Source organism: Leptosomus discolor, chromosome 4 (genome assembly GCF_034619465.1).
Source record: "Leptosomus discolor isolate bLepDis1 chromosome 4, bLepDis1.hap2, whole genome shotgun sequence".
NCBI classification, from domain to species: domain Eukaryota; kingdom Metazoa; phylum Chordata; class Aves; order Leptosomiformes; family Leptosomidae; genus Leptosomus; species Leptosomus discolor.
This window is the reverse complement of record NC_141394.1, coordinates 56,772,233-56,785,654: the sequence shown is the minus strand read 5'-3', so window position 1 is coordinate 56,785,654 and position 13,422 is coordinate 56,772,233. Positions and strand designations below refer to the sequence as shown.

The following is a 13,422-nucleotide window of genomic DNA, read 5'->3' as shown; positions in this document are numbered from 1 at the left end:
AATGATTCCTCTGTGTAATGTGAGATGCTGTTTATGCTAATAAGGTGTGTCAACACAATATATCTGGGAGCAGCCTGTGCTTCTCCCATATGTGCGCTGATGCTGAATTCAAGGGAAGCTCCTTGTTTCCTCTCTGCTGTCTTCTAGAACTCAACTGATTCAAACAACTCTCCAGAGGAAGGCAAACCAAAAGAAGTTACAAGGCAGAAAAAGCTGCTCTGGGAGCAGGACAGTATGCCGTCTCTGAAAAGCAAGGAAAATGAACTCTGGCAAGAAAAGAGGAGGTATGGATAAAGCCTAATCATTTCTTAGCCCTGTGGAGCTTTGTGTTCTGTAGACTTCTGGGATGTCACGTCTGTCCATGATTGATGCTGGAGCATCAGTATCTGGTGACCTGGTAATAGGTGTAATATATCCCGATCAATATTCACTTGCCCCAGGCTTTCGCCTATATGGCAATAGGCAGTGCTAGTTGTGCGTGTCGGAAGGCTTGCCTTTTCGGAGTGTGGCTTTGCCGAGAGGCTGTCACAGCAACCAGATCAGGCATCTCTGTATGTCACTGCACTGTCTCTTGCATGCAAGTTTCACAAGCCATTTGGAGGAATAAAGGAGCAGTAGCTGTTTTCACTCGGAATCTGTGTGAGATTGCCTGGCTATCTTGGAAGTGCCATACCAGATGGTGTTCAAAGTCCTGGTCTTTACCCAACTGCTAGTAACAGCTTTCACAAGGACAGGAAGCATCTGATGATGCTGGACGCTGTATAGAGAACACTGACGGAAGGTGTTCTCTGGCAGAGAAACTATTTTCCGCAAATTCAGAATGATCTTTAGCGTGTGTAAGTGTCAGAGTGTGAGGTAAGCAGGAGGACTTGGCATATTTGGAGACAAACTTGTTAATTCATGACAGTTACCCTCATTGCTTTGTCATTGCTGACATAAGAACAAAAACCTTTTTCCAAAAAATAGACTGATGTTCAAAAGTCTGATTTTGCCATTATATTCTGTGTGGAATTTTTCATGGCTATATTTATACAGTGTGACTTATTTTTATTTGCAGTGGAAATAAAGTGCTCTCAGGACACCCAGAGGCGGGTATCTTGAAAGGAGGTGAACAGGAACACCAGGTGCCGGTGATGGAGCGCAGCTCGCCTGCCAGGCTGAATCTGCCATTGACTCAGGGTGAGAGTCAAGACTCTTCATATGCATGTGTTCTTTTCCAGATAGAAATCTTGCAGAAATCTAACTGAAAGAATCTTGGAAATCGACAGTACACGTATCTTCAAAATTTGAATGTCTCAGACTCAAAAGTTACTTTCTGTTATCAAAGATAATTATGTTAAGGTGAAATTTAAAATCAGGTTTTCATCAGAGATGAGCATTTCAGCTGCAGGTAGGAATCTCATTTATAGGCCTGCATGTTCACAGTAGTAGTCAAACACAGTTATTTTCCATTTTTTACATAATCTTACATACATATAGGATTTATCTTGATACAGAGAGCATGTTTCCAACACTTACTTTGTGTTTTGATGGTTAATTAGATTCTTTATGTCCATTTCGATCCAGTAAAAATCACTGCCTGTGATGTGTAACATTTTCAAGCCAAGCCTAAAGTGACACCTGTCTCAATTTTGTCATTAGAAATGTCTGATGACATTTAAAATTAATAGATTTTTTAAGCTCCTATAAGTATTTAAGTTTTTTGGATGAAGGAATTTACCCAAAGCATTGGTGTCAACAGGGTTACCCTAAAAAAGGGTAAATTCACTGATTTAGCGTCATTATCTAATGCAAGTGAACAATGGAAAGTAAATAAGTGGAACTAAAGACAGAAAGCAAATGTAGATTTTGAAATCGAGTTTTAGATTTTTGTTTTCAGGCCAGCATAAAAATTGATGATTCTAGAAAATGAAGCATCTGTGGATAGAAAATATTTCAGTGTTATTACTTGCTCCAAATGCAAATTCAGTGTATTAAACTTAGTAGGTTTGCTTTCCCTGTCTCCATGTTACTGTGTTCTTAGTGCTTTGATAAAGATTGCTCAAATAAAGAAAGCAGAAGATACTGACCAGCAATCCATCCTTGTGGATTTGTAGTAGTGATTAAGCAAACTTCAAAGGTTTGACAGTTTTTAACTACTTCTGCTAATCAGGGTTTTTCTAGGTTCCCTTCAACAACTTGGTCCCCACAAGTATTCTGACAGCTCCTTTCTTGCCCCTTAAAGCATCACATCCTTGCTGTCATCCTTGAGTCCTTAAATAGTCAGGACTGGGGTTTTACTGTCTTGATATCAAAAATAGGCCTTTCATAGGCCCCAGTAAAGTTTTTCTTCTCTAAACCAGTTGGTTGGTGTACATCAGGGTGAGGCTTCTCCCCAGCTTGTGAGGCACAAAAGTCATCTGGAAGGATCTGGATAGTGTGCTCTGTCTGGAAGATGGGATGGTTGGCTGCCCAGGCATCACACAGATAGTTGCCTATTGCTAGGAGGCTGTTACTGACACTGAGCCTTCTGCAACCATCTGAAACACGGAAGGAAATTACAAGGGAGTTACTGTTTATCAGTAGGCTAATGGAGAGCAGTGACTGCACCACCTTCCTCTTAACTCTTGCTATTGAGAAGTCTGGATCCCTAGGCACCATGAGAAGTTTTGATCTCTCTGGTGCTTACTTCCTTACAACAGAAATACTTTATTTTCCCAAGTGCTATTCATGGACAGCTGTTTGACCTCACCCTTTCCCACTTCAGAAACTGAGATTCAGCATCAGGGTGGGTCATGTATATGTGAAGGTGATGCAGGGGGATGCTGTTCCATAGAGATCTTCTGGTGTAGCAGAGCCTGTTTCTGACTTCGTGTGGGGTTTTGAGGACTTATTTCTAAGTAACGCTACATCTATTGTCTCATTTATGGTGTGCGCACAAGCTGTGTTGGTATTGACAAAATTGTCTCAAGTATTGAGATTTCCCCAACTCCTACTGTAGACATCTCCTGGAATCAACAGTTGCTGACAAAGCAGTCCCCGCATCGTGCAGAGGACGTTCGGCAGAGGCCATTCCTGGGCCAGAGTGTGGGACAACAGCCGAGCTCTGCAGGGGAAACAAGGAGGTAAGAACATAAAATAAAGGTGATTGCAGAGATCGAGAAGTCCTGCTCGCTCTGTTGTCCGTTATGTTCCTACTCAGGATTCTTTATCGGTGAAGTTTCAAGGGTAGTCCTGCAGTGTGAAGACACCTTTGATTCCTGGCTTTCCCACCAAGACTGCTAATATTTATCCACTTCGTTTCTCATTACGGGTACCCCAGTAACTAGTTCCATGAGGGAGCACACCCCCTGCTTGCCACTGTTTTCTTTCTCCTTAGCTTTTTAAACACTCAACTGTTCATGTGCTTGGTTTGTTTTAAGTGCCCGAGACAAACATTTATAGCTAGTAAGTGGCTGAATATCAGGGTGGGAATGTCAGGTGAAGTCTGTCTCTTTGAAGTTGGTATCCAAGAGCCTCATTCCCCAGCTTCCAAACACACATTGATTGCTGCTTTCTAGTTCTTTAAGTATAGCTTTTAAAGAAGATACATAGAGATTATTGTTTTCTTTCTGCTGTAAATTGTAGTGATTTTTTTTTTCTCCTCTAATGCTTTGCCTTGTGTTTTTGAGTAAGCGTTATTAAAAGGTAACGCCAGTTCTTTGGGTAAACAGGGATCTGCTTGCCTAATATTTGCAAAAAAGGTATCTATGTAATGATAAAGAAACATCTGTTTTCATTACCATATATATGAACACAGCCTCCTGCAAAATGTGTTACCTCTATGAAGCTTGTATCCAGTCAAAACTAATGTAGATTGAGGTTTGATTACCTATTCCTCATAACAAACTGCTTGTGTGTGTTTGAGAAAATTGTTATTTAATCTGTAAACAGCTTTAAGCAGTGAGGCGTTGAATCAAGCCTGTGATTTCTGATAACAAAAAACATGCATGGTTTTTCTCACCAAATTCTTGCAGGGTAGAATGGATACAAGTAGTAATAAACCACTTTTCAGTGTTGGTAGCTTCCTTTTTGCTCAGCAAAGGGTACAGACCCTTCATCAACATCTGCCCTACCAGTGTGCTTCTGAGCGCATCCCCTGGCCAACAGGGAGTTCTAGGCGGTGTGCCTTGGCTTAACCCTCCTTCATCGTGGTGGGAGCTATGTTGGGTCGATAGGTGTGTAGGAGTCTGTGCATGGCTGATGACCTTGTGAGTTGTCTGATTGAGCGATAGCAGGCAGACCAAGACTTAGAACCAAAAGCGTGCTATTTGCATTGAATAGTAAACATGATGTGTGCATTGTATCAAAATGGCAATGCACAGGAAATTAATACGTTCTTTGCCTTAGCTAAAATCTTTAGAGCTGGGAATCCTGAAATCCACCACCATCTGGAATGTCTCTGTACAAATTGTTCTTCAGCTGGAGTAATGCATCTTCTCTCCTGTATTTTAGGGCAGGCCATCATGAAAACTTCCGATCTGGGCCATCGTCTCCCTGCTCTCCTGCTGCTCCAAGTCAGTCACCCAACAGGTACAAAAGGTCAATAAGGAATTTTGCAGACCGAATACATCTTGTAGTCACTGGTAAACTGCCACAGTGTAAATCGCATTAGTATTATGTGGATGCACTATTAATTCTTCTAAATGTTGCAGTTCATAACCATCCATGGAATAAACATGTAGCTCTCTCTCCCATATTTCTTGCCTACTTCAGCAGTATTTTTATGTTTTCCAATAACACAGTTCAGAAAGCAGCCGTAGGACTCTGCTTGATCATTGAAATTTCAATGAAATTGGAATGAGATAATATAAGCCCTAGTCAAAGTAAGCAGTTAAGCGTGAGTTCAGAGCACTTAAGCCGAAAGATGTTGTCTTCATTATGAATAGTCACATGCTCAGGAGTAAGTTATGTTCTACACAGTGTCGCATTTCAACACTTGCTGATTTAAAAAGAAATACTTACCTTAATTTCCAAACTTGAAACGCATTTTGCTTTTTTGCTGTTTTTTTAATTTGCCTACATTTGTGGAAATCTCCTAGAAATGTGAGTCTCTCAAGTAATGAGCTGTTCAGCTTTCATTGAGATATAAGTACCAACTCTAAATAAATGTTAACTGTAGGCTCATTGGATCACTGATAATTTGGGGTGTATTAAAATCAGTTGGCTTATTAAATAGGGTAAAGTAATACAACAGAGAAAACATAACAGGTTTTTGTTCTATTTAAATAACATTTTTCTTCTTCATGTTTCATAGCAAAGCTCTCCTTCCGATGCCACTTGCATTGGCATGAAACTATTGGGAATTTTTTATGTGAACAATTTCTTCTGTTTTTTCTAATTGTAGCTGCAGTTTTGGTGGGATTGTAGATCATTTCTTGCTACCTGTGGCTAGTTGTGATGGCTACTTCATATTATTTAGCATCTATATTTTGATCTGAGACCCTTTTCGAAGATCTCTTCCTGAGATGAATCTTAGTTTTGGAAACAATGCATGGAATGTAATTCATTGTTCCACTAAAACATTAGGGAAATTCTTTTTAAAAAATTCCCAAAGCACTTTAACTTGTCCTTGTAATAACTCTGATAGTGGAGAAGTAGTGAAAACAAAGGTGGACTCCAGAATAACGCAGAGGGATGTGAGCAGAAGGCTTAAGATTGTAGGGGAGGAGAAGAAACCAGGAAAGTTATTCTAAAAGGAATAATGAGAATGAAGCAACAAGACAGTGATGTGCCTGTGCTGTCAGTGTACATGGTGGGATAAAGAATGATGGGCTCAAGAGTGACAGATTAGGTGGAAGCAATGACAGTTTTCTGGTTGTAATGAGTCTTTCTGCTGCTTCTGTCTCTCTCTCTTTTTTTTTTTTTTTTTTTTCCCCAGAATGGCTTTTTTATCATGATATGGTCCAGATCTATCTCTGATTGTGGCTTATTGTGTTGTTGCACCAAAACCATAAAGCAAGAGACGTAAACTTGCTTATCTGTGTACACTTTCATCAAACCATCTTTTCGAAACTCATGAAATATCCTGAAGTTTCTCTCCTGGTTTCAGCCCTGGCTGAAAATAGCATAGATGACACATAATGACAAGGGATCCCTTTTGGTCTCAGGTTCATCTCACTAGGCAAACATCAGCTCTGGCAGGCTTTCAGACAGGTGAGAAAGGAAGAATGTCAAACATACAGAAGCGTGCACCTGCACTGCTATTAAAGCCATTGTGGAAAAGGGTACCACTTATTCCTGGGGCCCTGATCTCTCACCCAGCTGTCATCAAACAGCTGATTTACTAGGGAGGTCTAGACAGGACTGAAGCTTAAGGAGTGAGTTGAAGTATTTTTGCATTGCAGATGGAGATCTGATTTCAGCTTTACTCTAACGAGTTGTAATACTAAGAGGCATGTAGCTGCAGCAGCATAGACTAAAATTAGTTAGCAAGTGCCTGGTGCCTGGTCTGTGCTACTGCAGTTACGCTGCTACTGTTGACTTCACCAGCTTGCTTGGGTCTAAGAGCAGCATCCCCACCTTCTGACTTGCAGTAAAACCCATTTGGAAACAAATCGAAAAATTTCCAGGGTTGAGAGTCTGACTCGGGTAATTTGTGCAAATATCTGCTTTGATTGCTGTGGCATTAACTGGGTCTAGGTAATCCGCAGGCACGGTTCCCTGCCATGTGGACCTGTGTTAAGAGGCTTGAATCTCCCTTGATCTAGCACAGCAGCCTGGCAGGGAAATGGGTCTAAGCTGCTGTGCATTCAAGCATTCGAAGTCCTCTGCTTTCTTGGCCACAAGGCAGATGTGCAGGCTGATTCAGCAGCATAGCTGAAGGGTCAATGTGTATTTATGTGAAAGCCCCCCAGTGCTTCTTCCTTCCATACTGTCCCTCTCCATAAACCTGTGTAAACATTTGGCTATGTTTTAGGATCAGTTCCTGTTCTGTTTTCTTAAAGTCGTGTTTGTCTCCTAGGTCTGTCAGCGGAAAGAAGCTTTGTTCTACCTGTGGGCTTCCTCTTGGAAAAGGAGCTGCCATGATTATTGAAACGCTTGGTCTTTATTTCCATATTCAGTGCTTCAGGGTATGTCTCTTGCTTTATTAAGAAAAATCTCAGTCATGTACAGTGTGAGGAGAGAGTATATCAAGGCCTGTAGATGTGAAATTGAAAATGAGAGGACCGAGGGATTTGCATGGGTTTTATGTATGTTTGTTTGTGTGTGTGTGTGTTTGCTTGTAGCGAAGTGGAAGTGATGCAGCTAATGTGTTATTTTGCTGTTGCACATGTTAATTGGACTAAAACCTTTGATTTAGCAAGCAAACTTAGCTTCCTCACTGACAGAGGGAGGCATCATATAATTTCCCTGTTATACTCATTGTTTTTTAAATACAACTTTATTTACCTTGTGATTTATTCCCCCCCCCCCCCCCCCCCCCAAATCTGGTCAGTCCCAAAGCCGTCTTTGATCCAGCCCATGGTTGGAAAGCTTTGACTGTGGAATGGATGATGTATTCTAGCTTTCGCCAGAGCTCTCAACAGAAATACTTCTTGAATGTTCTTGAGTATTTCAGTCTGGAAATAACTCAAGATAGTGTTTTCTAGACAACTCAGCGTCCATTTCCATTATCTCTGGCCCAATTGTTACAAGACATTCGTGAAGCCTTTTTTTGGTTTTAGACATTTACCCAAACTAAACCTCTGGCCTCTCTAAGCTTTGTCCATCACAAATGGGCTGGCTCCAGAATGCAGTGCTAAAATCAGATATACCTTAAAATCACTAGACTTCATTTCTGTGTAAGTGGAAACTGCTGAAACCCAGTCTTAAATACTGTTGGCTCTAAAAAAACCTTTCACTGATTTGCAGTACTCCTCAGAAGTAACGGGCGAGGTGGGGGGGGACAGTATTTTTCCTCACTGTTCTGAGAACTATTGAAACAAAAGTTAAAATTTGGGAAGAGCTGTGACAGATAGTAGGGCATAGTCTCTCTTACTTTGTTCTTCAATTGACAGTGTGGCATTTGCAAGGGACAGCTGGGAGATGCAGCAAGTGGGACAGATGTCAGGATTAGAAACGGTCTTCTTAACTGCAATGATTGTTATATCCGATCCAGAAGTAAGTACCAAATTCTGTCCAAAGGACAATGAATTCTAACAATACTGTTGCCATGATTTTAACTGATGGGTTTGTCTCCTCTTGGCTTTGCCACTCAGGCATAGCTTCGCCTGAAAGGTTCCCCTGGAACCTCCCCATGCTATTTTAATCATCCTCTTGTATCAAAAAAGAATTCCAAGCCCATTCAATCTTGCCCAGCAGTATTAGACTTAAAGGCTGTTTCTGTGCATAAATATAAATTCCTGCACTGTGCACGCATATTGCATGTCCTGGAGGCTTGGATCTGTCATATCACATGAGGCAATGTAGATACTTCAACTAGGTCTAGGACCCTGGGCCTTGATTGGAGAAGTTCCCATTTTTTGTCTCCAGGCCTCCCTTCATGGACAAAATTGTCATGTAAAATACCAGGAACATTCTGTAACTCATAATGAATCCGTGTGGTGGTATCGATAGATGTGTGCTGAAGTGTTGCTTGCTGCAAATTTTGAAGAATGAGCCAGACAATTGCATGGCAGAAAAAAAACCTTGATGCATTTTTCTGCCTTAGAGCAGGTCACTTGAATGTCCTTCCTAGTGCTGAGTTTCTGTGACTGATAGCAAATTGCAAGAGCATTTCAGCTTCACCCCGATGTCACCAGTGATATGAGGTGGGCCATGCTCATGCTGGCTTCTACTTTGTGGAAAACAGTAAGATGCAGGAAAAAAAAAACAGGACTGATCGCTGCCTCCTGTTACATGTTACGGTTTAGTATATTCACTGCCTACAGTCCTAACTGATAAGTGGAGATATAGAGCTCTTTTCACATATTATTTTCCTTCCTCTCTCTCAAAAGCAGTGGCTGTAGAAGTCTAGGAGTAGGAGAGGTACTAACCTACCTTTGCCAGCAGAACAGATTTTTTCTTTTCTCTGCTGTTTCAGGAGAGAGATATTTCCCCATCAGCAGAGCTAGAGGGTGCTGTTGTATAACCATTTGTTTGGTAATTTAAAAAAAAATTCTGCTAAGAAATGCTGGCAACTTTTTATTGTTATTTATTTAACCTGACACATTTAGAAATAGCTTTTCCCCTTCAGCCTTGATACTATAAACCTTCCTCATGTGGATGAGGTCCTGAACCTTAAAATGCACGTTGGCACATCCATCTTTACACAAAAAAAAAAGAGAGAAAGGTTATAAAAGTCATATTTTCCTTTGCTTCTTAATCCTTTTTGCTTAAATAAAAATTGAGATCCCTTAAGGATAGGTGAAGGCTCAAATAAATTATTTATCAGCTTATATGCTGTAGAAATCACCCCCTCCATCATCATTTCTACAGCAGCGGTGCTAGAAAATGCAGTACAGAGCTGTGTACAGTGTTCTGTGCAGTAAGGTTTTGCATTTGTACATCCCACACACAACAGTAAATAGGTCCATGGCAGGGGGGAATAGATTTTGAGGAAATGTCTGGTTCTTGACAAATAATAATGGCAAGGCTTTGTCTTTTTTTCCTACAAATTGCCTCTTTCTGCTGTGTTCACTCCTCATGCGAAATCTCAAAATACGAGTTAGTTGAATTTAAGTTACACTGGTTCTTGTTGACAGTTTCAAAGGGACTGATTTTGATAGAACTGCAAATATGGTTAGTTGCTCATTTTTAACTAGAATTTGACAGACTCCACATCTGAAACGAAGAACGAACTGGTGCAATGTTAGTTTTGCCTTTCAGTTCTGGGAAGTCTGATGCTAAATATAAAATCAGTTGCTTGATTGCACAGCTCCTGCCTTCCTGCCCCTACAGCTACATCTGAAAACCTGTGCAGCAGGTCTCTGACCAACCCAGAATTAATCAGTGTTGTTTTGAGATGCTTGTGGACATCTCGATTAAATATTTTGGCTGCCAGAAGCTTATTTGAAACTGTGGATGATTCTGTTTCAAAATAAATTACCAAAAATCTTTAAGAGAGAAAAGCATTAACGATTATGTAGTGGTCTAGGGTCCAAAATATTTCTGTTTTTCAAATTAAAATGGGTGGGGTTTTATTGGTAGGCTATTTCTCTACAACAAAACCTCACAAAGAAAAAAATTCGGTACTCAAACCATCAAACACGGGGAATAAGTACAGGTTTGTGACTGTCGAAGTCAAAGGCAAGACGTAACTTAATGAGATTCCCTGTATACGCAAATAACACAAGGGCTCTGTATTACCGCCTAACACAAACCAGGCACAGCTAAAGATGACTCGTCAGTTCTTTGCTTTACTATTGTGCCACTGCAGAGCCTGAAAGGAAATATACCCACAAGTTCTTTGGGAGTAAAATGAAATAAAAGTCCATTCAAAATGCATTCGTCCATGTGGCATGGAAAATATATTTCCAGTGGAGTTATGCTGAATCCTCCTTTGCAGTTAGTGCCCCAGCTTTGCAGGAGGAGGGAAGAGCAGGGCAGAATTGATACGTATTTCCAGATGCGTTTTTTTGAATTGTAGAGATCATATGAGGAAAAGCCTATGTATGTTGGTCAAAATTTGTCAGGTAATGACTTGTACTGGTTTTGTTTTATCCAGCTGCTGGACAGCCAACTACATTGTGACATGACTTTCAGTCCTAATAACTCTGAAGAAGGAACTCTCTTCTCATATGTATCGGCTGCCTCCAGACAATCACTTGTAAGAGCTTGAATCCATGGACATCATGGCTCTCATCGCATTTTGAAAAACTCGTAAAGACGCTGCACCTGCTCCTTTAAAATGCAATATGTTGGTTTTTTCCCTTTCTTAAGGAATTTGCAAAACATGTATGACCATGTTTGGGAAGGAAAAGGCTAAGTACTATTAAAAAAAAAATCCCACCTTTCAGGTATGCTTATGATTTCCAGTCTGTTACCTTGTTCTTTTGAAAGTAATAAGAAAATAAACATGCAATAAAGCTGTTTTGTTTTAATATTTCTAGCAATTAAAAAGTTTAAGTTTACAGAACCTTTATAGAATATGCCAACTTGAGTTGAGAAGTAATTTTAAGGTAGCATATAATCAGTGCATTTGAAAAACTAAACATCACAGCACGACTTCTCTGTTATAACTGAAGCTATAACTTTTTTTATACAGAGACTAGTTTGATAATACATCCTGTAATTCTGAAGCATTTTGTGTTTATATCACCTTCAGTGGAGGGTAGGAGTTATACAAATAAATTATTGCACCTTTAGTGATAGGATTTTTTTGTTTGTGTACCTCAAATAATGTTCATGACTATAGCTTAATATTCTCTCAAATAAAGATTTCTTCATTAAATCTAAAGACTGTATAGCATTAACGACGGCAATATTCCCATTAGGAGCAATCCTTCTTACTAAGTTCAGCAGCCCGTGTTGTGACTAAACTCGATGAAAGGTGATGTGGGGGAGAGGCAGCTGAGTGGGTGGACACAACTGAATCGTGGGTCTCTGAGCTGCGATTTGATGCTATGGTGAAGCTATTCCCTCTGGCGTGTAACTTTGCCCGTTGATGGTCTGAGCTGGTTTGAGATCTACTTGTTCACTTGCAAACATTACGATTGGTTGAAATCTCATGCAGAGAAACACGTGTGGTTTGGATGTCCTCCAGAGCAGGGAATTAAACAGCGTTGAGCCTGTGTTCCTCCATACGCTACCCCAATAAAGTCAGCAAAACCCAGGAGGCAGGCAGGGAGAAGGCTGGCTGAAGTAGGAAAAAAAAAACTTTAACTAGCCTGTGTTTGGGCCAGTTTTCCTTGGTGCTTTTTGATTAAGCATGTGCTCCTTACTGAAGTGATCCAGCAGCTCATTGAAGCAGCCATTAGAGCTGTGTCATTTTATCTACAATACACAGAAAAGGTTAGGGGATGTGTTGCAATTGTAAATATCCTAGTACTTTTTGGCAAACAGTTATTGGAAATACCTGATTTTAGCAGTTCACAATGCAACTTAAAATGAAGGAAAAAAAATCTACTTATTCTGCCTTAAAATCAGTATAAAACTAAATTAATAGAGGTTTATTTTATCTATGTGCACATCCATTGTCTTTTGATGTATTGGTAAATGGAAATGAAGTGGTTATTAGGGAAGCAATCATTTTGAGTTGTTCTCTAGCTAGCAACTATTTATTTAAACGCTAGACAGTTGCTTCCATGCAAAACCGCGTGTCATGGAAGGTGCATGTACGGTGTTGTCATTGGAGGACATTGTGACTATCTGCTGGAAAGTTACGTGTTACTTCCTTAATATTGTGCCTTAGAAAATGCAAAGCTGTTGCACACAGTCAGCGATGACTTATGGATGCAATAAATCCAAAAAGCTGAAGTCCTTCATGGACTTCACATGGGGAGTATTTTTAAAAAAAAAAAAAAAAAAATTAAAATCAGACAGATGTTTTGGAAATAAAAATGATGTCCAATATTTTGATCAATGATCTGCATGATTTACTGTTAATGGGTTTTGATAACCAGGATGCTTACTCTTTGCATGTGGTCATCACAACGTTTTCCTGCAAATAGTGCGTCACACAGAAATTCAAGAAGCAAATTTTATAACTGACTTTGTACATCTGTATAATTCCATGCGCTGCATTAAGGATATGTGAATATATGATGTCTGGGCCTAATTTTTAAACGAGACCGTGCATGCTTGTGCGTCCATTTGGTATGAGTCACTGCCACTGCTTCGCCCTGTGATAAAGTTTAGATGTGCAAATCAGTCCCCGAGTGTATAAAAGGGTTAGTTGTGACCGAGGTTAGATCCGCTTCTCATTCACGTAGGGGTAAGTGCCCAAAGGGCTTAGGAGCATGGTTGTGACTAAAATGCATGGGCGAGGGGTGGGCTGGGGTTATGCATCGCACTGTGGACACACCACTGGGTCTCTGGAGCTGCTTAGGAATTGATCCCAATGTCTATCAGTTAGTTTCATATATGCATGTTTTAGCGAAGCTGATTGTATGTAAAGTGAAATGAAGCGGTGTTCTCACATGATGATTTTTACCCCATAGTGAACATCTATTCACCAGCACAGAATAATTTTCAGTTTTCTAAATTGTACTTGCCAACTGCTTATGTTTGGTTTTGTATTTCCTTTGGAGTATTACATGGCAAACTCATTCAGGCTAAGGTCTTTATTTTTGCTTTTTTTTCAGTTTAAACACATAAATATGATACATTTCTTATCAGGAACTTTGAGCACAGAAGAAAAATAACACTTTACTACATTTGAACTACAATGTAAATGTATTTGTTGCAAAAAATGATATATTATTGCTGAGCAAGTCCAATGTACGTCATGGGTTTTAGGTATTTCAGAATTTATTTAGCCTC

General features: G+C 40.1%; 1 protein-coding gene across 1 annotated transcript in view; it reads left to right on the top strand.

Annotated features, from left to right (window-relative positions):
• LIMCH1 (LIM and calponin homology domains 1) overlaps positions 1–10,692 on the top strand; it is a 182,798-nt gene extending 172,106 nt beyond the window's left edge. The window contains exons 26-32 of the mRNA XM_086463923.1: positions 148–284; positions 1,058–1,179; positions 2,981–3,104; positions 4,474–4,560; positions 6,983–7,091; positions 8,019–8,121; positions 10,667–10,692. Coding sequence (XP_086320049.1) covers positions 148–284; positions 1,058–1,179; positions 2,981–3,104; positions 4,474–4,560; positions 6,983–7,091; positions 8,019–8,121; positions 10,667–10,692 — 708 coding nt within the window. The remainder of the gene's footprint in view (positions 1–147; positions 285–1,057; positions 1,180–2,980; positions 3,105–4,473; positions 4,561–6,982; positions 7,092–8,018; positions 8,122–10,666) is intronic.
• Positions 10,693–13,422: the final 2,730 nt, after the last annotated feature.